This window comes from Cervus canadensis, chromosome 21, assembly GCF_019320065.1.
Source record: "Cervus canadensis isolate Bull #8, Minnesota chromosome 21, ASM1932006v1, whole genome shotgun sequence".
NCBI lineage: Eukaryota > Metazoa > Chordata > Mammalia > Artiodactyla > Cervidae > Cervus > Cervus canadensis.
In genome coordinates this window covers 13,246,569-13,270,109 of record NC_057406.1, presented here as the reverse complement: position 1 = coordinate 13,270,109, position 23,541 = coordinate 13,246,569, and the positions used below count along the sequence as shown (strand labels likewise).

The window sequence follows — 23,541 nt, the reverse complement described above, 5'->3', positions numbered from 1 at the left end:
GGAGCAACCCCCCCCCTCCCCGCCCCCAGGGGTAACCCCGCCTGCCCTCTCCCGGCGGGGGCGGGGTCTGGCGGCCGAGAAGGCCGCACACCTGACCCGGAGCTTCGCGCAGGTATCGCTGCATCACCCAGCAGTTCTTCCGAAAGGCTGACGGCGTCGTGGTCATGTACGACCTCACGGCCAGACAGTCCTTCCTGGACGTGCGGCAGTGGCTGAGCAGCGTGGAGGTGAGCTGCTGGCCTCCCAGGAGGGCCCTCCTCCTGGGTCCTCTCCAGACACTTGACTCAGACCCCACCTTCTCCCGGAACAAACCGGTTCAGGCGTCCATGCGTCTGTCCATCCAAGTGCCCAGCACCAGGCTGGTTACTGGGGACCCATAGGTGAACCGGAGAGGTGTGATCAGACTCTGCCCTCCTGGGGAGGGGATGTGTGGGGGAGGAACCCAGGAAAAATATAGATGAAGCCAATAATGGTGTCCCTGAGACTGTGAAAAGTGGGATTAGGAGTTGGGGAGGGAGTGCCAAGTGTCGAGGGTGCACGGTTTTCCAGAATGTTTATTAGAGTCACCAGGGCCTCTTCCCACTGCCTGCGTTTTCCCAGCTCCAGCAGGGGTCGGGTCTGCTCAGTGTTTGGGGGTCTCATCACAGCCCTTCACACAAAGGGAGGCTGATCTGCAATGTGAGGGTCCTAGGCTGTCCCCAAAGACACCCCGGGGCCGGGCCCTCGAGGGATGGGACTCCTCTTTGAATTCTGGATTCTCTCTAAGACTCTGCTTTCCCGCGTTGTCCTTGCAATAGGCTGCTCTGTGGGCCCTTTGTACTCCCGACCACCTGGAGCTCTCCTCCACCACCCGAATGAGACGTCCCAAGGCCAAGGGCCTGTGCCGAGCCACTTATTCTCTTCTACAGCCCTGCCTGCCCCAGTCCTTTCACATACAGACAAATAGGCCCCAGTCCCCTCACCAGCAGGACCCATGCTTTGTTTATTTGTTCCGAACTCTAACAGGCACTATTCTGGGGCCTGGGGACTCCAGGAGCAGATAAAAGGGCCAGTTTGCCTCTCTTCGCGGAGCTCTTGCTCAACCCTCTCTTCAAGCCCACAGGCCTTGCTCAGCTCCTAACCTGCTCATCAGGCTGTCCGCTGCAGTCCAGGAAGGAGCTGCCAGCCCCCAGCCCCTGCCATCCTCCACGCATCTTTACCTTTGTGACCAGGGCTTGTCGGAGGCTCCTCTGTGCTCAACAGATGTTGGACACAAGTGTGGAGGCTGCGTCTCCATGCAGGCAGGATACTGGGGTTGTTCATTTTGTTACGTCTCAGCCCTGAGACCCATACTGCCTGGAACCCAAAATCTGTTCCTCTTGGAGTTTGGACTTGGATGGGCCACTGCTTTCTCTCCTGTTCCTCCGCAGCCTTGGCGTCACCAAGGAAAATGGGGAACGGGGATGGAACCGAGATTCCAGGGTTTCTCAGGAGTTTGCCTGATACAAATTATTTTTCAAAATGATTGCATCTAAAACACGATAGAGAAAATGTATGTTTTGAAATGTAGCGAGTGGCCCTACATGAGCTGATGGAAGAGGCAGATGGTGGGGTGATACAGAAGTGCATCCTTTTTAAACTTTGTGACTTACGACCTGATTTTTGATGGCACCAGCCGATTTTATCTTCCTCACAGAGGTAAAACACCAGGAGAGACTTTAGGGCTTACCTAACCTGGTGGTTTTCAAACTTTCCTCCTTGGAGCCCCAGAAGCAGGCTGACCTTTCCCATGGCCAGAGATGGTCAGCGAAGGGTGGTGGTCATACGTCTGGACCCCCTACCCCCACCTCAGAGCCCTTCTATATTGTTAAAATTTTTTCTTTTGATTGCTTTATTTATTTTTATTTTAGTTTTTGGCCATGCCACACAGCATGAAGGATCTTAGTTCCCCAGACAGGGGTTGAACCTGTGTCTCCTGCATTCCAAATTCAGTCTGAACCACTGGACTGCCAGGGAATTCCCTGTCTTTCAGTTTTGTGAGTTGGAGTCTTGACTATGATTTTATTAGGCAAGAGGGTTTCCCTTTGAAAACCACAGATGTAATGCAGCCATCTGGTTCTCAAATGAAGCAATTGAGGTCAGGACCTCTTCAAGGTCACCTGTTCTTTCCCCAGCCACAGATGTTTAATTGCACCCCATATCAAAATTTTGATAAACACACAGTAGGGTTTCGGCACACACCAAACTGGAACTTTCAGATTCCCAGCAGGGGGCTGACTGTACTATGCCTTTGTGAGTAAGGGACTTGGGCATCCGTGGGTTTTGGTACCCTCAGAGGGGCTGGCACCTTGTAGATACAGAGCGATGACTGTAGACTAGTTCTGGGAAGAGGCAAAGCACATAGTCTGGGATTAGCAAGGATGGATGGAGACAAATTTACAGAATTGTGCTCTCTGCATTAGTAGGACCTGGGATTTCTAAGGCCCCTGTTTTGCAGAGAGCCTGGGGTCTGGCCAGGAAGTGGCAGATCAGATTGAATTTGAAGGTAAAGAAATGCCAGAGGGTCTGATGCTGGGAAAGATTGACGACAAAAGAGAAGGAGGCAACAGAGGATGAGACAGTTAGATAGCATCACCAACTCAATGGACATGAATCTGAGCGAACTCCAGGAGCGTGAAGGAGTGAAGGACAGAGGAGCCTGGCGTGCTGCAGTCCATGGGGCTGCAGAGAGTCAGATACGATTTAGCGACTGAACGACAACATCGTCGCAGCTTGAAGGCTGAGTTCGGTCATTCCACACAAAGCTGGGTGGAGCACTGTGTGATTAGTCTGTTCCTGCCCAGGGTAGGGCTGGATAGCATCACCTGCATGCACCCCAACAGAGCCCCCCATGGAAGCAAAGCTGAGATGGCAGATCCATCTGTGGCTAACTCAGAATTACCCATGTGTGGACGGGGCTTCTCTGTGTAATTTGTGGTTTGCATTCTCCTGCTTTAAGCTTTGAGCAGAAGGTACAGGTAAACTTGAAAAGATGATTCCAAACCTGAGTGAATGTGAAGATTACTTATGGAGCTTTCAACCAAAACAGACACCAGAGCCTTCTCTCCCAAAGAGAATAATCCAGAACCTGGAAATCTGAACAACAACAAAAGCAAAGGTTCCCCAGGTGGTTTTGATCCTCAGCCACCATGGTTTCCAGCCTAAACCAGTGGATTCTCAAACTCTAATATGCATAAGTAGTCTCCTGGAGACAGGGTTAAAATACAGATCCTGGGTCAGCAGGTGTGGGCTGGGGCCCCAGATTCTGCATTTCTAGCAGCTTCTAACGAGCCAATGCTGCTGGGCCAGGGACCCCACTTTGAGAAGCAAGATTGTAAATCCTTCTCAAAGACGTTTGTGCTCCTTCAGCAAGAGTTTGAGGGGCGTGACCCATGTGCTTAGCATGTCCCGGGCACACTGGAGGACCCAGTTTGGTGGCCCTGGATTCCGTGGGCAGGTGGCAGAGACTGTGGCAGGTGGCAGGGGTGTGTTGAGGACGTGGAACGGTGGCATCGTAAATGCAATTGATCTCAAGGTTCTTGAAAAGCTAAGTTGTTCTGCCTTGGCAACCAGCCACCGGAGACGTCAGGTGATGGATGAAAACTTGACACCTACTCGGATCGGAGAGGGACTGAACAGAAGCGGCACTTGGCGCTGGTGGCATGCCTCCAATTTCCATGGCGCTCCGCCAGCCAGCACCCCCGCCCGGAGGAGGCAGGGCGTGGCGGGAGCTTTAATAACAGCCTTTGGGTTCGGAAGCCTTGTTATTAAGTGAATGGTGGCCAGCTGTTCCCAGTGCCCCTTACCCCCTCAACCTGAAAGCTGTACCAGAGGCAAGGGCTGAGATTGTACACGGCAAAGCCTGGCTCCTGGACGAGGTCTTCTGGGGCGGGAACAGCTGCTGGGGAGGTGTGGAGTTCCCTGAAAAGGACCTGATCACCATCTCAGCTCAGCCACCGCCTGGATCTACAACGTGAGCCAGTCACTCAGTGAAGGAGTGGATGGGATGCTCTGGCCGTCACTTTCTACTGGGGCTGGCCCTTGACTCTGGGGCAGGGGGATAGGATGGATCATATAGACGACTCCGGTGATCCTTCCAGCCCAGACAGAACTAAATGCCTTGGGTGAAGAGGAAGGACCTCTGCCCTGCTTTATGAGGTGTCCTGCCCACCCCCCAGGTCCCTTCCATCTTTACCTGGCCTGCAGGCCTCCTGCAAAAGAGGCCAAAGCTGGACCCAGACACACTCTGTGAGGATCCTTCCACTGTCTTACCTTTCTTGTGCACCTGTGGGAAATCGCAGCCGTTAGACCTTCCTGCCACCTCAGCGTCACCGACCCATCTGACCCTCATCTCCGCTGCGTGGGACTCCTTTAACCAGTCCAGTCTAGAGGAGAAACTGGACGGGATCTAAGGGCCCTATTTTTTAGACTGTGAAGCACCCTGGACATCTGAAAACCTTGGGCCTGAATCAGGTCAAGAAAATAGGATTTGGTTCAGGCTTGATGAAAACTCTTGAGTAAGGAGATCACACCAGTCAAACCTAATCAACCCTGAACATTGACTGGAAGGACTGATGCTGAAGCTGAAGCTCCAATACTTTGGCCACCTGATGCGAAGAACCGACTCATTTGTAGAGACCTCAATGCTGGGAAAGACTGAGGGCAGAAGGAAAACGGGGTGACAGAGGATAAGATGGTTGGATGGCATCACCAGCTCAATGGATATGAGTTTGAGCAAGCTCTGGGAGATCATGAAGAACAGGGAAACTTGGTGTGCTGCCGTTCACAGGGTCACAAAGAGTTGGACACAACTTAGTGACCAAACAACAAGCCCAATGGGGCTTCCCTGGTGGCTCAGTGGTAAAGAACCCACCTGCCAGTGCAGATGTGGGTTCAATTCCTGGGTGGAGAAAACCCCCTAGAGGAGGTCATAGCAACTCACTCCAGTATTCTTGCCTAGAGAATCCCATGGACAGAGGAGCCTGGCAGGCTACAGTCCCTGGCGCTGCAAAGAGTCAGACATGACTGAGCGACTGAAAACAACAGTACAAGCTGGATAGGCTGGTATTGCTCCTGAATCCAGATTGCTGGTCCCCAGTGCCTGCAGTCCTGGCATACCAACTTCTTGTTTGGATCTTTCTGTTAACCCCAGAGCTCTGTCTTGTGAAGCCTGTGCATCAAGAAAGTAGCATCTGAACCAAGTCATGAGCCAGCAAGACCAGTGAATCTGAGCTGGAATAAAACCATGGAGGTTAATGTCACATAGGTTCTTTGCCTTATAGCTGAGAAATCCTGAGATGCAGAGAGAAGTGACTTGTCAGAGGATCTGCCGCTGGTCAGGCGGCACAGCCAGGGCTGGAATCTCAGGTCTGCTCCCGCACTCTGCTCCTCCCTCATCACACGGCCCTGGTTACACCTGCTTCTGAGAAATAGACGTTCATCTCTTTCCGGCCCTTCCGGCTTCCATCTCAAAGCAGAGCAGCTCTGCAGGTCTCCGCTGCCTTCCTGGATGACTGGCTGGCTCTCACTCTGTGATCTTTGTCACCGGTGACAATGTATAGCACTTGGCAAAAAATAGCAGCTTGATTCCGCCCCCCCCCCGCCATGTTCCAAGTTGAGCTCAAAGTGCTGGCAGTTTAGAACAAACTACACAAATAAATCTTGTTTTGACTCATCATCTGGGGGGTGGGGTGGATAAATATGGAAACCCCCAAGATATAATTTTGCAGTCATTTTTTTTTTCTTAGCATAACTGCGTGCTTTAATGTGTTAAGATTTTTTTTTCCTGCCTCTGGAGAAATACAGCACTCGCCTGGCTAAGTGCTTTTGCTTGCCTCCCGGCAAATAGATATTAACACACATACACACACACACTCTCTCTGTCTCTCTCTCTCTCTCACACACACACACTCACACACACACACACACACACACACACACACACACACACAGCTTCCAACCAAATGCAACAGCTGCATGTCCTAAGCTTGCTCCGAGTTGACAGTTCCTGTAAATTAAAGTCAGAGATGGAGAATATTTGAATTTCAACAAGTCTGTTTTCCAAGAAGTTCAAGTTTAGAGAAAAGTAACTGAATGGCGGAAGGTGGAGGAGGCTTCTGAGGCCAGTGGGAGGATCGACTCGACGCCAGCACTGAAGCCCACCTCCCAGCTCAGGGAGCAGAGAGGGTAGCGAGGAGGGAGCTGGACAGGTCCCATGAGGGCCACAGCAGAGCTGGACAGGGCCTGGAGGGTCTGCCCAGAGACTGCGCCTGGCCGGCCACTCCTTCCCTCCAGCCTGGGCTGCCCTCGTGACTGTTTGAAAGTGAAAGTTCAGTTGTGCTCAGTTGCGTCCAACTCTTTGCCACCCTGTGGACCCACCAGGCTCCTCTGTCCACGGAATTCACCAGGCAACAATACCGGAGTGGGTTGCCATGCCCTCCTGCAGGGGATCTTCCCAACTCAGGGATCGAACCTGGGTCTCCTGCGTTGCAGGCAGATTCTTTATCTTCTGAGCTGCTAAGGAAGCCGCATGTGGCCTTACCAACATCTATAGAAACGTCCACAGACATTGAGTGGCTGCAGACTTAGGCACCAAAGGAGGTGCTCCTCGGACTTTCAAAAGGAAGTGTCACTTCATCTGGTGGGTCATTAAGAGCATCTTTGTTCAAGCAGTGGACAGACAGGCCGACAGCTAGTTAGGTAGGTGAATGACATGAAGTGTAGGCAGAGGGCTCAAGTGTTGAGGTTCAAGTCAGAGAGGACCTGAGACCCCAGCCCAGCCCCGGCCCCTCCCATGTTGGAGACGGATCTAGGGCGGGGTGAGGATACCTGGCTGCCCATGATGGGTAGCATGTGCCGCGGCCTTACGTATGTTCTGACCTTTTTTTTTTTTTTTTTTTGCTGCATCTTTGGAGATGGGCCTAGTTCTCCTACATCGCAGGGCCCACGGAGGAGACGTGAGGGGCCAGAGAGTTTGTATAGGAGGAGGACACTGCAAAGAGCAGAAACCACTGCTCCAGCTGGGGCCTGGGCTTTTTTTTTTTCCCCTGGTCTTTCTAAACTCTTTCATCTTTATTTTTATTTTTTAGCCAGGAATTGTTTTTGGAAAGAAGGCCGCCTCTCCTGTTTTCAGGGGCAGCTCTGCTGCTCATGGTGCAGGTGATAGGCTGCCTGTTCCCACCTCATCCCATTTGGTCATTCAGGACCCAGGGAGAAAAACCAGCCACTTCCCGTAACAATATCAGACTCCAGGCTAGAATCCCACCCTGAGATTTCAAGTCTGATGCTCTTATTTTCAGAGAGTTTCCACATCAAGAAATCCCACCAGCCTTAAGTCATTCCTCATACATCCATCTACAAATATGTCTCACATGTGCTCCAAACAGCAAGTCTTTCGGCTCATTTTCCTACTTCTTCCTCTTTTGTTCCTTTTCTGTGAAAAACTGTTTGCACGAGTTTCTGTGGCACAAAACAGGTGAGCCTGTGGGGGCATCCCTGGTCCCCGAAGTCTGGTTAAGAGGGAGTCTCGTGGACCATGCATGCAGCCATGAGGATTTCTTACTCGCAGATAACTGGAATATGGCGGAGTCCACCCAGCAGATCCACCACCATGTGCATGAGTCAATCTACTTCTGATGTCTCAGAAGACACTGTAAGATCTAGGAGTGCCGTCTCACCATGGATATGCAGAAATACTGCCTTTAGAAAGTTCTGGTTAATGAGACAGTAGATAGCAGAGGGGCTTCTCAGGTGGCTCAGTGGTAAAGAACCCGCCTGCCAATGCAGGAGACCCGGGTTTGGTCCCTGGGTTGGGAATCTCCCCTGGAGAAAGAAATGGCAGGCCATTCCAGTATTCTTGCTTGGAGAACCCCATGGACAGAACCCCATGGACAGAGGACCCTGGAGGGCTACAGTCCATGGGGTCACAAAGAGTGGGATACAGCTTTGCTCTTGAATAGCAACAAAGTAGCAGAGGTAGTTGGAGATAAGAACTTAGAGCCAAGGATTTGAGAAAGGTGATCCATATACTAAAGGATGGGTCTTCATAACACTGACTTTACTGGATATTATTTTGGATTCTCTGAGCTCTAACGTTCTCATTTAATCAATGAGAAGTTTTTCACTACTGAACTGCAATGAAAAAGAATGTGTAGACGGAGGAACCAGGAAGACTTCATTTCAAATGTGATGACGTTTAAACTCAAACGGATGTCCTTTCGGAGGGATCGTGGACGTTTGCTTGACATGGTCTAGGGTAAGACAGCTGAACTGTTGGTGACCCTGTAACTGCTGGCCGACTTCCGGAATCCCACGGCCCTCTCTGCTTAGTGAAACACAGAGCTGCAGTGAATAACTAGTTGTTACCAAATTATGATTAAAAGTTCTAATTAAATATCTCACAAAACAAAAATAACAACCTGAGTGAATGTGAACCTTACCACATTGACTCAGTCTCTGCGTGTCTTGGGTCCTTGGGGTGCAGGAACTCTCGGGTGCAGGAACCTGGGGCGTAAGAACCCTGGGGAGCAAGGACCCTGGAGTGCAGGGGTCTCAGGGTGCAAAGAGCTTGGGAGTGTGGGGAGCCGGGGATGCAGGGACCCTGGAGTGCAGGGATCCTGGGGTGCAAGTCCCCAGCTGATACATCACAGCAGCTGGAGGAGTAAGTAGGGTTGAGCCCTCAAATTAACCTGTTCTTCTGGCCCATGATCTGTGGGTGCTTCAGGCCCCATTCTTCCTGATTGGGACTTCTTCAGAGCCAGGGCATCCAGGACAGGGATCCCCGTGGGGTGACCTCCAGGGAAGCACACGACAACCGTGTATCGGGCACTGTGGGCCCAGGACCATGATTTGGACCCGGACCCATCCTTTGAGGAGCGATGTGCCAAGTTCAAGGTTCCCAGAGGTGCCACTGCTGGTGGCAATAGCCCCTGGACCACCTCCTAAGCCCATCACAGTAACTCCTTTTCATTCGGTCATGTCAACCAAATCTGGTCACCTGGGAATACCCGTGGGGGCTGTATACAGACCCTTATTTTATCAGCATCAACTGTGCCCTCGTTCTGCTCCATCTAGGACCCGACGAGCAGGCCGGAGGGGGGCTTCCCTGCACAGAGGACTGGGAGGCACCAGAGGCAGCCTCAGGCACTCACAGAAGCCCAGCAAACTGAGGCTCTGAGAGACTGAGGTCCCCTCTCCACTTTGGGGTGACTGTCTTATCACCCGACCTCTGTGGCAGCAGAGAGTTCGCAAGCCAGTCTGAGTCTTTGCAGCCAATGTTTTCACCTGCCCTTCCAGGTTCTCCTTAAGAATGTATATCTTAGTTGGGGATTATCTTTTCCACAGGAAGCTGTGGGAGACCGCATTCCTGTTCTTCTGCTGGGCAACAAAATTGACAACGAGACAGAGCGAGAAGTGCCGCGGGGCCTGGGAGAGCAGCTGGCCAAGGTGAGGGGCGAGCATCCCGTCTCTCTGGACGAGGAGGGACCCCGAGGAGGGTCAGGCATGTGCCCCAGAGCTGGGCTGGGATCCTTCTTGGGGAGGCCCCTGGGAAGGAAGCAAGCGGGCCGGATGGTGTCCTGGCATCGGGGCAGGGGTGGGGAGGGGGGAGTCCAGCTGCTGTGCACGTAGAACTTTGTGCAGAGAACCAAGGTTGCAAGACAGACCTGCCTTGGGTGAGGGGGGATTTCCCAAATTCTCTTCCTTGGAACTCGGAATTACGAGTCCTCAGAGGCTGCGGCTGTGCACGCACTTAGTCGTGTCAGACTCTCGTGACCCCGTGGACTGTAGCTGCCAGGCTCCTCTGTCCATGGGATTCTCCAGGCAAGAACACTGGAATGAGTTGCCATTTCCTCCTCCAGGGGAGCTTCCTGACCCAGGGATTGAACCCCAGTCTGCCTGCATCTCCCGAATCCGCCTGCAATGCGGGAGACACAGGCAGATTCTTTATCTACAAAGCCATTGGGGAAGCCCAAACCCTCCGCTAGGAGGAGGTTCCTTATTTCAGCCCCCCAGCTGATCCTTGAGTCCCATCCATCTGTGTTTCTTGACTTGCTCACCTTCACAGATGATGCGCTCACTTCCTGCCAGACAGTGTGCTCTTCCTTGGAGTATGTTCTTCCTATTAGAGCATCCCTTCTTCCCACCAGGACTGAGCCTCCAAGCTGCAGACTCCAGACAAACTCAGGGCAGGCCCTGCAAAGTCAACTATTAAAATAAGCACCAGCACCCTCGCCCAAGCAGAGAACCAGTGTGGCTTGAAGGAAATCAGGCAGCAACACAAACCACGCTCGCTCTTGGTGGCCTGCTTTCCCTCCCTTGGTGGCAGATTCTGGGAACCGTGTGTCTGTGGAGCTATTGCTCTGCAGCCCCAGGATTCCCTAAGTGTTGGTGAGCTTGCTCGAGACAGGCACTTATGGCCTCTGGGGCCGGGCAGGCAGGCACAGGGGTGAGATTCACGGGAGGAGGAGGAGGAAGGTCCCGCAGCTGTGTGGTCAGCGGGCAGCTACATGTCCCTGGGCCACATCCACAATTCCCAGTCCAAAGAGCTCCAAACACAAAGGTTTTTTTGTATTTCATTTGTCAGAAGAACCTGACCAGGACTGCAACTGGGGCTTTTTTTGGTTTTTGTTTACTTCACTTTGAATGAATATTCAAATGTTTCACTGAAGAAATATTAATATATTTGATTATAGGGTGCTGTTGTATATCCACAGAGGCTATTATGTAATATATATTATGGACAAGTATTATCTTTCTTGTCCTTATTTCTCGGCTTTCCTGGTGGCTCAGATGGTAAAGAATCTGTCTGCAGTGCGGGAGACCCAGGTTTCATCCATGGGTCTGAGAGATCCCCTGGAGAAAAGAATGGCAACTCACTGCAATATTCATGCCTGGAGAATGCTATGGACAGAGGTTACAGTCCATGGGGTCACAAACAGTTGGGCGTGACTGAGTGACTAACACTATTATCTTTCTAAAAGTTAAAAATTCTGGACTCCAAAATACACCTGGATCCAAGGATTTTGATTAAGGAACTGCAGATCTGTATTTTTATCATTCCATTTTATTTTTCTTTCTTTCTGTAAGTGAAAAAAAGAGAAGGCTCAGAGAAGTTAAGTGATCTGTTCAGTTATCACCCATCCTCAGTGGTGGGGTCTGGGCTTGAAGCTAAGGGGCGATTCATGTCTTCCAGTTCTAGGTCTATGTGTTCCCCCGCCCCCACCATGGAGCCTTCATCCTTCCATGGACTGAAGGGGAGTCAGGACAGAGGTGTGCAGGGGCCAGACCCAGTGAAGTCAGAGGACGAGCTGGGCCAGCATTCTTGGGGCCTCCTGACCTGTGGCTGTGGATGCATTTGCACCCAGCTGCCTGTCCCCCAGGCTGTCAGCCTCCCGGGCTCCTGCCAGATGCCATTAGTGTTGTCATTTACAAAGCAGGAAGCCTGTTAATGGGAGTGATAAACGGAATAGGATGAGGCTTGGCCAAGCCCCCTGTCCCCACACTTACAGTCCACCCTCCGCCCGGTGAGGTGATGGACAGTTGTCCTGTGGCCCCAGGGCCAACAGCACAGGCGGCCAGAATGTTCGTTAACTGGTATGTGAATTATTAATAATTATTAGTAACTGTGCCCGTGTGCCAGGAAAAGTGAGCTGCTGGGAGTCCGGTGGAGACCTGAACAGGCTAACCCACTATTTGTACCCTCTTGAGCCTCAGTTTCCCTGCCTGTAAAGCAGAAAGGATGCCGCCCACCCTGGCCTCTGTCTGAGTCTTGGCCTGCATCACAGGCTGGTGTGAGAAGAAAAAGGAGCCCGTACCGTACACCCCAGACAGCAACTCCAGAAATTGTGAAGCACTAAGGCAGCAGTGTAGGTTGTGTTGTTTTATAGTTCTTATGGCTCCCCTGGGAGATGGTTCCGGAGCCTGCATCCGTCAGGGAGCCCGAGGGACAGAACTCAGCCTGGTCCAGAGAGGGGAGGGCGCACGAGGACGTGAAGGTGTGGAGGGTGTAGATGGACATTCTCTCCCCCACCCAAGGCTCCCTCCGTCCCCCCGCCCCCACAATTCTCCTTCACGCCCTCTGTCCTCTGATTCCAGGAACACAACCTGATCTTCTATGAATGCAGCGCCTATTCCGGTCACAACGCGGAAGAGTCTGTGCTCCATCTGGCCAGGTAATGAGATGCTCCTCAGCTGGTCCCTCTGTCTGCCTAAACCCCCTCTGTCTGTCTGAGCCATCTGGATAGAGGGACTGGAGCCTTAGGCCTTTGTGTGGGCCCCCAGGGTCAGGGACAGACCTCTGAAACACAATGACAAAAAGAGAGCCTCCTTGCCTGTCACCCGCCCCCCGCCCCCCTACTGCAGTCTTTATCTTCTGAGTCTAAAACGCTGCTTGCCTGCCCTTTCCCAGAGATCCTCTTTTTAAATGCAAATGCTTTGGGAAAGGTCAGATCAGAGGCCCCTCAATGCTGCCTAATGTTTTAGCAAGGATTAGTTGGCAGCCAGCTGGTTTATACTGTGGACTCCTGTTGGAGGGGGAGGGGAGCCAAGGAGAGGGGCTGCGATGGGGGACACAGAGGTACCCTAGAAGACAGCGCTCAAAGGACTGGTGCTGTAAGCCTCTACCTACACTAAGGTTAAGGAAACAGGACCACACAGGCCCCAGTCTCAATCCTCGGGCATTCACTCATTCATCTATCTAGGCGTCCATCCCTTCATCCCTCACTCATCCCTCCATCCATCCATCCATCTGTCCATCCACCCACCCATCCATCCCTCCATCCCTCCCTACCTCCCTCCATCCCTCCATCCATCCACCCACCCATCCATCCGCCCATCCATCTATCCATCCATCCGTCCCTCCCTCCATCCATCCACCCACCCATTCACCCATCCATCCATCCATCCATCCATCCATCCACCCACCTGTCCATCCATCTATCCACCCACCCATCCACCCATCCATCCATCCCTCCCTCCCTCCCTCCATCCATCCACCCACCCACCCATCCATCCATCCATCCATCCATCCATCTCTTCATCCCTCCATCCATCCATCCATTTGTCCATCCACCCATCCCCATACATCAACCCACCCAGCAGATACTGATTAGTGCTTATGTCATGCTGAGCATTCATTCTGGAGCATCTAAAAGATATTTTATTTTTTTAATAATTAAGAGCACAGAACAACTTATTCGATGCACTGGAGACGTTGTGGAGTTATGGAAGACCTAGGGATTTATGGGGAAAACTCTAGTGTTTTCTCTGCCACTGAGTCCCAGGGCAAGTCGCCCTGCCTCCCAGGGTTTTGCCTCAAACATGGGAACATCCATCCTACCTTCTCTGCTCTTACATTGTAAAAACCGGTAGAGGTGCTTCTGGTGAAAGTTCTTGGAGAGTATAAAGCAGGGATAAGATCCCTGACACTATTTTTGATCCTTCACCTCTCATGGTTAATCTGGAGCTCTGGCCACATGGGAAGCCTCTCCATAAAGTTAATAACCAATAATTATAGTGTTTGAGCCTCTGCTGGGTGCTGGGTACCATGATAAGCTTCAGAGACACAGAGACAAAGGATACAATCTCTATCATCAGCATCTCACTCTCTGCTGAGAAGCAGTGATGGGACTGTAATAGAGGACGGACCCAAGCGCTACCAAGGGCACTTACATTATCCAGAGCATCAGGGGAGGCTGACTGGAGGAGGTGTTGTGAAGGGTCCATACTGCTTACAACTCTAGCTTTACAGATCACAGTTGTGCACCTGTGCTTGCGCCAGGGGAGACTTGGAGCACTGTCTCTGATGCTCTTGGGAGGCTGGGTCCATCCCAGCAGCTCCTCTGCTGCTGACCCTCCACCTTCCCCTCCCCCAGGATCCTCAAGGAGCAAGAAGACACGGTGCGGGAGGACACCATTCAGGTTGACCGCCCTGCCAAGAAGAAAGCCTGCTGTGGCTGATACAGGCCTCCCGCCCGGACCTGAGGCCACGGGGCCGCCCTGCCTCCTGCACACAGGCTCCTGCACGAATGCCCCCACCAAGACCCACCGGACCTTTGTCTCCATCGGCAATGGTCCCCCCACCACCGTGGAAGGAAAGTGCAACCCCAAGGAGAGCTGCTCTCTGGACGTCTCGGAGTTTTTCCCTCTCTGCTCTGTCTGGACCCAGGTGTTGCTTCCATCCTTCTTTCTCCCCCACCTTGGTTTCCTGGGGGAATGGACAGATGGGCTTTTCCAGAAAAGCCACCCTGTGCCTTCTCCACCTCCCTTCTCCCCACCCTGCCCTTAGGAGCCTGGCACTGACGTTGCCATGGCAACTGTGCAGGGCAGACTGGCAGCTTCCTGTAGGTCAAATACACGGGACTGGGCAATGCTGGGCGATCGGTCTGGGCTCGGAGCCTGTTCTCTGGATGCCAGTGGACACCCTTGGCATGTGCTTCATGGGCCTTGAGGTGCCTACGGGTGCTGAGTCCATCAAACCGAGATACCTGCTTCCTGTTGCACCTTCATCCCCAGGGGACTGCTCCTTCCCCAGCTTCAGGGCCCCTCCTTTCTCAGCAGCCGCCCGGCCTTGGTGTTTATCCCCGTGGGTTCTTTGGAGCTGCACCTTACAAAAGCCACAGCCTTCCCCCCCACCGCCCACCTGCTCCACCGACTCCACAGGGTGGACTGTGGGTGACCAGTGTACACCGGGGGTCAGGGAGTGGGCTGACCAACTGCTTAACTTTGAGGAGGAGATGAAAAGAAAACCTGGGCAACAAAACCAGCTGCTGCTAAACAGAGCGCCCATGTCTGAGGGTATCAGGAAGGTACACAGAGCCGTGTAAAAGCCATTTTCTAACTGTTTCTCAAAATAGCTCTTCAAGAATTGTACCTGGTGATTATCAGGGTAGATTGACAGGCAGGCAGGGAGGCCCAACCTTGGGTCTGTAGTTACTGACTTCATTTTATTTTACTTTTCTAGAAGGCTATATTTTTTTCAAGTGTGGCTCTGATGTTGACATGTGGGGGATTCTGAGCAGTGAGCAGAGGGTAGCTGCCGACTTCGGCACCCCTGTGACAGCCCCTGAACAGGGCACTTGGAGGAAGGACACTGATCTGGGCTGGCGTGTGGTCCGGTCTGCTGGCTTCCGAGGTCCCAGCCCTTGGCAGCGCTCCAGCGTCGCTGACTAGAATCCCGGACTGGTGAGGGCACTCTCACCCTGACGGGAAGCTTGGAGGCAAAGATCATGAACGTCACTGCCGCTGACCCTTCTAGGGCTAGACCCTGGCCCCACATAGGAAAGTGGGTGAAGTCCACATGCCCTGGGACATGCAGGAAGGGAGGGGACAGAAAGCGTCCACAAGCCACCAAGATGATTCAAGAAAGTTGCACACAGCCAGCTGGGCGGGGTCGGGGGCAGTCACGGGCCAAGAGCCCCCAAGGGTGTGCCTATGCCTCCTGCCCAGACCGGCCAGAGGGTCAGAGACCACAGGCCACAGACAAACACCAGCTTCCTTTGTTCAGGCTTTCTGTCTCGTCCACTTTTGTAGGCACCTGGGAGTCCCCGGAGGGTGGGCGACAAGAGCCAGCAGAGTGCCAGGAGGCACCTAGGATCCTGAGCAGTCCTGCTCCCTCCTGGGCCCGCCTGGCATCAGCAACATAAGGGCTTTGGGGGGCTCTTCCTGCTCAGATGGCTTGTGTTTATCATCTGATGGACTCTGGACCCTGGCCCCGGTGTGGAGGGACTCACACGAGGTCCTTTCCCTAAGAGAGGGGACTGCCGGTGTCTCACTAGTGAGATGGTCACCAGCAGTGTCTGCATGTGATCGTGTGTCTGTGTGTCTGTGTGTGTGCCTTTATCTGCAGCCCCTCGTCCCTAGCCTGGGTTTCGAGTAGGGTGGGATGACCCTAGTGCCTGGCCTGCCAGCCCGTGGGGTGAATCCTCACCAGTCCTCAGGGATCCAGGCAGAGCGAGGGGCAGGAAGGTGGTCAGGCCTCTGCGGCTCCCTTCTCCCTGCCCACCTGAGAAAACATGGCGTACGGGGACTTTGTAGAGACTCTGAGAACTTCTGTGTCCCTGTATCTCAGCTACCCCTTTCGCCCTATTCTTATAAAGCAACACTGTTGGACACCAGCCCAACCTGGAGCCTAGCATAGGGTGCCAGCAAAGCCTCCCTGCTCCGACCCCTTGCTGCGGGAATAACTCTGAGCAAGTCACTTAAGCAGGTTTCATGTGTCTGTGGACAGGAGGTTTCCACGTGGACCTCTAGGAAGGCTTTGGGTACCGTGGGAGGCAGTGCATGTGAAGTGCCCGGAACACATAGGTGCTGACAAGTAGGGGCTATTGTCATTGTCAGGTCGGGTTTCTGCCCAGAACATTTGCCTCACTTCGGTTTCAGAGCCAACACTAAGCGTCTTCCCGTAACTGGGCGCCTCCCAGACACCACCTTGTTTTTGTTTCCTCTCATCTGGCTCTTTGCCCGACTTCTGAGCTCGTGTCTGGTGTGACCTCCTGGCCCTGCCCATCTTTGTCCTGTGGGCTTTCTGGTTTTCCACTCAGCCCTCATCCTGCCACCTTCCCTCCCTGCCACGGTGCTCCCGGCCCTTACCCGGGGGTGCCCCGCGCTCCCGGCGCTTACCCTGGGATGCCCTGTGTGTGTCACCATCCCTGGCCCCTCGCTGGCCACTCCCATTCTGACTGCTGGGGCCTCTCCCAGGTCAGCTGCTGCCTCTGCCCATGAACTCCGGCACCAAATCAACACCCTGGTGGCTTTGCTCCTTGTCCAGCGCGCACTTCCCCTTTGGGGTCTTTTCTGCTCCTCCCGGCTTTCTCCCACCTCTCCTCTGCCCTGTACTGCTCTTTCCGCAGTGTTCACGCCTCTGCCCAATCTTGGACTCCCCTCCAGCCTCCCCTTGCCCAGGTCTACTCCAGGCCACACCTGTATCCTCCATCATGGACGGCTCAACCCTTTGTTTCTGTCACTAGCAGTCCCTACTCCAAAGGATCTTAAACCAATTTCAGCTAAGGTGTGCATGCCAGTGGTGTTCAGGGCCATATTTGTATTTTAACAAAGAACTCTAAGAAAGGCATACTTGAACCCAAAGGAGTAAATCCCTAATGGTAGACTATTAAGCACCATAATGGGTTATGGGGTCAAATATTTAAGACAGAGCTGCTTCTCCTATGGGACTTCCCTGGTGGTTCAGACGGTAAAGCGTCTGCCTACAACGCTGGAGACCCGGGTTCAATCCCTGGGTCGGGAAGATCTCCTGGAGAAGGAAATGGTACTCCTCCTAAAGATCACAGTTTGCTTCATGTACTTTTGGGCTCTGTTTCTAAGTTCCTGTATGTTTATAATTGTTTTGTCTTCCTGACGGTTTGACCCTCTATCATCATAAAATGTGCTTCTTTGTCTTTAGTCACAATTTTTGTCTTAGAGACTGTTTTGTCTGATGTTAGTATGGCCACTCTGGCCCTTTTGGTTGATACATCTTCTGAATGGCATATCTTCTCTGTCCTTTTACCTTCAACCTATTTGTGTCCTTGAATCTAAGGTGGGTCTCTTGTAGACAGCATGTAGATGGATTCATGTTTTCTTTTCTTCCAATCTCTGCCTTTTAATTGGAATGTTTAATCTGTTTATATTTAACAGATGGGTAAAGTATGATTTATGTCAGCCATTTTGCTATTTCTGTATTTCACATGTCTTTTTTGTTTCCTATATTTCTCCACTACTGCCTTCTTTTGTGTTAGTTATTTTCTAGTGTACAACTGTAATTCTCTTGTGATTTTATTTACAATGTGTAATTTATTTGTTTTCTTGGTGGTTGCCCTGAGGGTCACCATTAATATCTCAATTTATTACAGTTTGGATTAATAATGACTTAATTCCAATAATATAAAAAATTTATTCCTATATAATTCCATTCCACCCTCCTTTATGTTGTTATTATTATAAATTACACCTTTATACATTTTATGCCCATCAACATAGATTTTTATTTATTGTTTTATGCAATTGTCTTTTAAGTCAGAAAAAGGGAGTTACAAATGAAAAATATGTTTATATCATCTTTATGTAATTACTTTTACCAGTGCTCATTATTTTTTCATGTTGATTGAATATTTAGTATCCTTTTAGTATCCTATTTAGTATCCTTTATTTCTGTAGTAGTTCTTGTAGGGCAAATCTGCTAGAGACACATTCTCAGTTTTGTTTATCCAGAAATGTTTAATTTCTCCTTCACTTTTAAAAGATAGTTTGACCGGATATAGAACATTTGATTGACTGACAGGGTTTCTTCCCCATCAGTACTTTGGCTTTACCATCCCGCTGTTTCTGGACACCAAGGTTTCTGATGAGAAGCCAGCTATTCATCTTATAAAGGATCATTTGTATGTGATGAATTGCTTCTTTCTTACTGCTTTCAAAGTTCTTTGTCTTTCTATAGTTCGATTCTTATGGGTCTAGCAACAGACCCTTTTGAGTTTATCCTACTTGCAGTTGGGCTGAGTTTCTTGAATGTATAAATTAATGGCTTTCAACAAATTTGTGGAGTTTTTGGTTATTATTTCTTAAAATAGTCTTTCTGCCCTTCTATCCCTCTCCCTTCCTTCTAGGACCCTATTATACATATATTGGCATGCTTTATGGTATTCCACAGGTTTTGGAGGCTCTGTTCATTTTTCTTTATTTTTTTAAAGTTGTGTTGCCAGGACTGGATAATCTCAATTGTCTTATCTTCAAGCCCACGAATTCTTTCTTCTGCCTGCTCAGATATGCTATTAGGACCCTCTAGTGAATTTTTCATTTTTTACTTTTAGTGAATTTTACTATTGTCCTCATCAACTCCAGAATTTCTGTTTGGTTCTTTTTTTTATAATTTATGTCTTTTTATTGATACTCTCTATTGGTGAGATATTATTCTCATGCTTCCCTTTAGTTATTTAGACATGGTTTCCTTTAGGTCTTTGAACATATTTTAGATAGCTGACTTACAGTTTCAAAGACTCCACAGTGGTAGCCATCTGCCTTGTGCACAGAGCGAGCTCTGCTTGCCATCTCCTGCTATCTTCCTTCCACTTCACCCAACATAACCAGGACTCTGGTCTCATTCCGTAGCCCCACACTCAACTCCTCCACAGAGTCTTTCTTCTCTTCTGAATTGGAGGAGGACCTTAATATCAGAAGATATATGGATCTGAGAAACCCTCCCCTCCACCTTGAGCTTCTGGCCACCCTGCTGGAGATGAGCTGCTCAAGGACACGTCCAGTTCCTTGGGGAAGTGAAGAGAGACCAGGGTACCTCAGATAGCTGTTTCTTCCTGCTAGGAATCCAGCCATTCCACAAAGCTTCACTCACAAGGGACAGGTGTGGGAAGATTGCAAATCAGAAGCTTATTTAAAAAGTAGTTTAATTACTTCAAAATCATGAAATCATAGTACATAAGCATACAAAACCCAAGACGTAAGTGGCCTGTTGCTGACAGGCCCTAGGAGTCCTGCCATCTGGCCTTCCCATAGTCTGGGGAACAGAAAGTGGCTCTTCAAATTCCAGCCAACTCAGCCAAAATCCATAGTTATGAGATATTCCCTCCCTCCTCATCCTGGGGTGTGTGTCGGTGGGGAGGAAATGGTGGTGTTGGCAGATTGTGGGAGCTTTCTAAACCTCCCCACTTCCTATTAATAGACATAAGATTCGCAGCCGTGGCAATAACAAAGAACATCATAACTCCACCCTTCACACAATGCAGTGCAGCCACTTAATCTAAGAGCCCTACCTAGGAAGAACCTCTTGGAAGTGATGGGCTTTGGGAAGCCTTATGGTGCTCAGCAGAGGACCTAAAGTCAATGTGGAAACTGAGCAGCATTGGAATAGGCTGGGCTACTTATCATCCATGGGCAGGACTGCGTCAGGTTCAAGAACTGACCCCCTCAGGGGGCTGGACTTTATCAGGGCTTTGGCTCTGGTTCAGAAGTGGGCCTTGCAGGTTCTTGTCACAGCACCAGGAAAGTCCACTGCCCAAAGTACAAGGACTCCTAGGACCAGTGAGGCCTGTGCTGTTATAATGGATTATGACTGGATCCATCTGACCTATAACAATAAATAATACACATAAAAACACTGCACTGCTAATCAAAAATGCCCAAAGAACATGGACAGAGAGAATGGGATCTTTTTTGACTTGCAAAGAATTAAAATGTGGTACTCAAGGGGACTCATAATGAGTTTGGATCATGTGACCATGGAACTGGGGTTCAATGCATACATGTAACATGAGGTCAAGGGCAGAAGATGGGGGTGCTGCTGCGACATTTGGTCCAAGGGTTGCCAGGCTGCTCTGTAAAATTACTGTGCAGTGTTTATTTATACAGAGTGAGGGCATAAACATCCATCTCTGTCGCCTCACGTTGGGCACACTGTCTGGCCAGCAGCATTTGCCTAAAGATCCAGTTGAGGGCAGAGCATCACGAGCACTGGGTGGGTCACTCGGCTGGTCACCTGGACCCTTGTGGCCTGATAGACCCATGTGGTTTGCCCGCTGGTTCCAATGAGGAGCTGCTTCAGCTTTAAAACAAAGTGTCCAGGAGCGTTCCAGCTGCCGAGGTCTGATTGCCTTTCAGACTCTGTGCGGCCCATCAAAGCATCCATCTCATTGCCCTGAGCTGCCCCGGCTCCCGCTGGCAGCCATCCATGACCCACAGGCAGCTCGATCGACAGCTCAATTTGACTTGGGCTTCATGCCTCTGAGCATTAAAAGATGCTTCCCTGCTGGCGCTCTTCTTTCCTGGTGTGGAACCAGCCACCTTCACCCAGGCGGTCCCCTCCCGAATGCTTTCTCTAAAGACCTGTGCAGAGTGCGGACCTGCAGACATGTGTGTGGCCGTGGGCAGAATCTGGACCCACCTGCTGCTCTGAGCCCCAGCTTCCCAGGCTGTAAAAGAGTTCTCTCTGCCCAGCTGCGCTCACCAGGCATGGACAGGTCAAAAGAGAACTCTTGGGGACAGTGCTTAGTCAACCAAAAAGTTCCAGACAAATGTTAGTTATTACCTCTGTCCCTCGTGAAGAGATCAGAACAAAAGACAATAGGAAAGAGAGAAATCCCACATGCCTGGGTAACTGGGAGAAGCTGGGGTCTCGGGTAAGAGCATTTCCTATGTCTCTGGGCAAGTAGAACAAGGAAAACCTGCATTTCTCCAAGCTAGAGATTCCATCTAAGAACAGAATACTCTGACTTCCCGCCCTCCGTGGAAGGTGGACTGGGGGCCGGAATCCAGACTCCAGGCTCCCCCACCATACTGCCTGCAGGGTTCAGGTCTCAGTCCCTTTCCTATTTACTAGAAGCTGGCATGTAGCTGACACTGGTTGGGTGGATGGGTAGATTTAAGATTTTAGATATTAATACCACACTCCAGATAGAGCCATCTTCACCAGCATGGTTTGTAAAACACTTGCACTCTGCGATGAGGCCCAAGTTCTGGCCTTGGAGGGTAGAGAAAGGTGGTTGCACGTACTGCTGTGGATGTGCTAATCAATGCTTCAGGACTGTACACTTGCAAATGGTTAAAACTGTAAATATACACTATGTATATTTTCCTGCAATACATTTTTTGAGCAACCTCTTTCACAAATGTTTATGTTCCATGAATGGGTGAAATCCTGGTTCTTTCCAGTGCCAACCACCAAGGCTCTAAGACACACAATGTTTGTCTCAGGCTGTGTCAGGAGATGGGGGAGCAGGAGAGGGAAGAAGCTTGCTGACAGCCCTTGAGCATCAGGGCCCCAAGGGGGGGAAACACCCAGAAACCCTCAACTGCCTATTAGCCTGTCATAAAAATGCCATGACAAAGATCCCAGCTCCCCTCCCCGAAGGACCTGGAACCAACCCCACCCCAGCCCGCTCTGTCGGCCTCGCTGCCCCTGCCCACCCGTGCACACCCTTCTCTTTAGGAGTTTGGCTTCTCCCCCTGGAGATAGCTCCTGGGATAAGGGGACCCCCATACTCTAAATCCCAACAGTAGACATAGCCTGGTCCCAAAATAGGGGCCAGAGTTTGTTGAATGACAGAAAAAATGAATGGCAAAGTCGTTAGTCTTTCCTGGAATTTCATCACATCAGGAAATATGCATTCTTACAGCAGGAAATATGTTAATTTAGCACCAAGAAATATTTTGGCTTTGCATAGATTTATGGGGTAAATTTTGAGCTTCCTTGATGGTGGCTCAGATGGTAAAGAATCTGCCTGCAGTGCAGGAGATCTGGGTTCGATCCCTGGATTGGGAAGATCCTCTGAAGAAGAGAAAGAGTACCTACTCCAATATTCTTACCTGGAGTATCCCATGGACAGAGGAGCCTGGTGGGCTACAGTCCATGCATTCTCAAAAAGTCAGACACTTTCATTGGGTACTTTTATGGTAGGGAGACTAGGAATTGGCACAGAAGGACTGGAGTGGGGGAGGGAGCTGAGAACTGTGTTCAGTGGTGAGGGGCTGACTTCGGCATCATACATGGAGAACCAGGTTAGAACCAGTCAGCACAGAGCATGGGGCTGTGACTCATCCCAGGGAAGTTTATCCCAGTGACTGCTGTCCAGCATAGGAACAGGCTGCCTCGTGAGGTAGAGAACCCTCCAACATGAGAGGCATTCAAGGATATGTTGAGGTCTGCTCTTAGGAGTGCAGGTGAGAAACTAGATACCATGAATTACTAGGCCCCTACTTCCACCCCCATCAACCCCAAGGGTCTGGGATTCTTTTGAGCTGAGGCTGAAGTGAAAGTTTGTAGGATAAGGTGTAACAAGGGCTTCCCTGAGAGCTCAGCTGGTAAAGAATACACCTGCAATGCAGGAGACCCTGGTTTGATTCCTGCGTCGGGAAGATCTGCTGGAGGAGGGATAGGCTACCCACTCTAGTATTTTGGGGCTTCCCTTGTGGCTCAGCTGGTAAAGAATCCACCTGCAATGCAGGAGACTTGGGTTCAATCCCTGGGTTGGGAAGATCCCCTGGAGAAGGGAAAGACTACCCATTCCAGTATTCTGGCCTGGAGAATTCCTTGGACTGTATAGTCCATGAGTTTGCAAAGAGTCGGACACGACTGAGCGACTTTCATTTTCACTTTAAGGTGCAACAGGGGTCAGGATGGCTTCCCTGGACCAGAAGCGTGTTGGTCCAATTCGTGTCTCTAGTTCCGTTTCCTGCTAACCTTCCCCTAGCCCCCAGTGCATGCCGCCCTCCCTCAGTCCGAGGGGAGAGCACCTGCCTAAAAGTGCCACCAATCCGTGTTCCTACAGCTTCCTCAGCAGCAGAGAGAGAGGCCCTGGGCCCTCGCCAGCATCCTGCCAGCCCCTCTGCTGTGGCAAATGAAATCACCAGCTTCACGCTGCAGATCTATTTAAACCAGCCTTTCATGTCTGATGGATTTAAAAATATGCTAGAAGTCAGCATCTTGAACACAAGAAACACAAACAAGCAGATGAGGCTGCATTTTCCTTCCTCGGTGCCCACCCCATCCTCTTTCTTTCCTTTCCCCCTCTCCTGCCCCCT

General features: G+C 51.0%; 1 protein-coding gene across 4 annotated transcripts in view; it reads left to right on the top strand.

Moving 5' to 3' along the window:
• CRACR2A (calcium release activated channel regulator 2A) overlaps positions 1 to 21,581 on the top strand; it is a 153,813-nt gene extending 132,232 nt beyond the window's left edge. For all 4 annotated transcript variants that reach the window (XM_043439964.1, XM_043439965.1, XM_043439967.1 and 1 more), the window contains 4 exons: positions 113 to 227; positions 9,361 to 9,462; positions 12,112 to 12,188; positions 13,890 to 21,581. In XM_043439964.1, the coding sequence (XP_043295899.1) occupies positions 113 to 227; positions 9,361 to 9,462; positions 12,112 to 12,188; positions 13,890 to 13,974 (379 nt within the window). In that variant the 3' untranslated portion in view covers positions 13,975 to 21,581. The remainder of the gene's footprint in view (positions 1 to 112; positions 228 to 9,360; positions 9,463 to 12,111; positions 12,189 to 13,889) is intronic.
• The last annotated feature ends 1,960 nt before the right edge of the window (positions 21,582 to 23,541 follow it).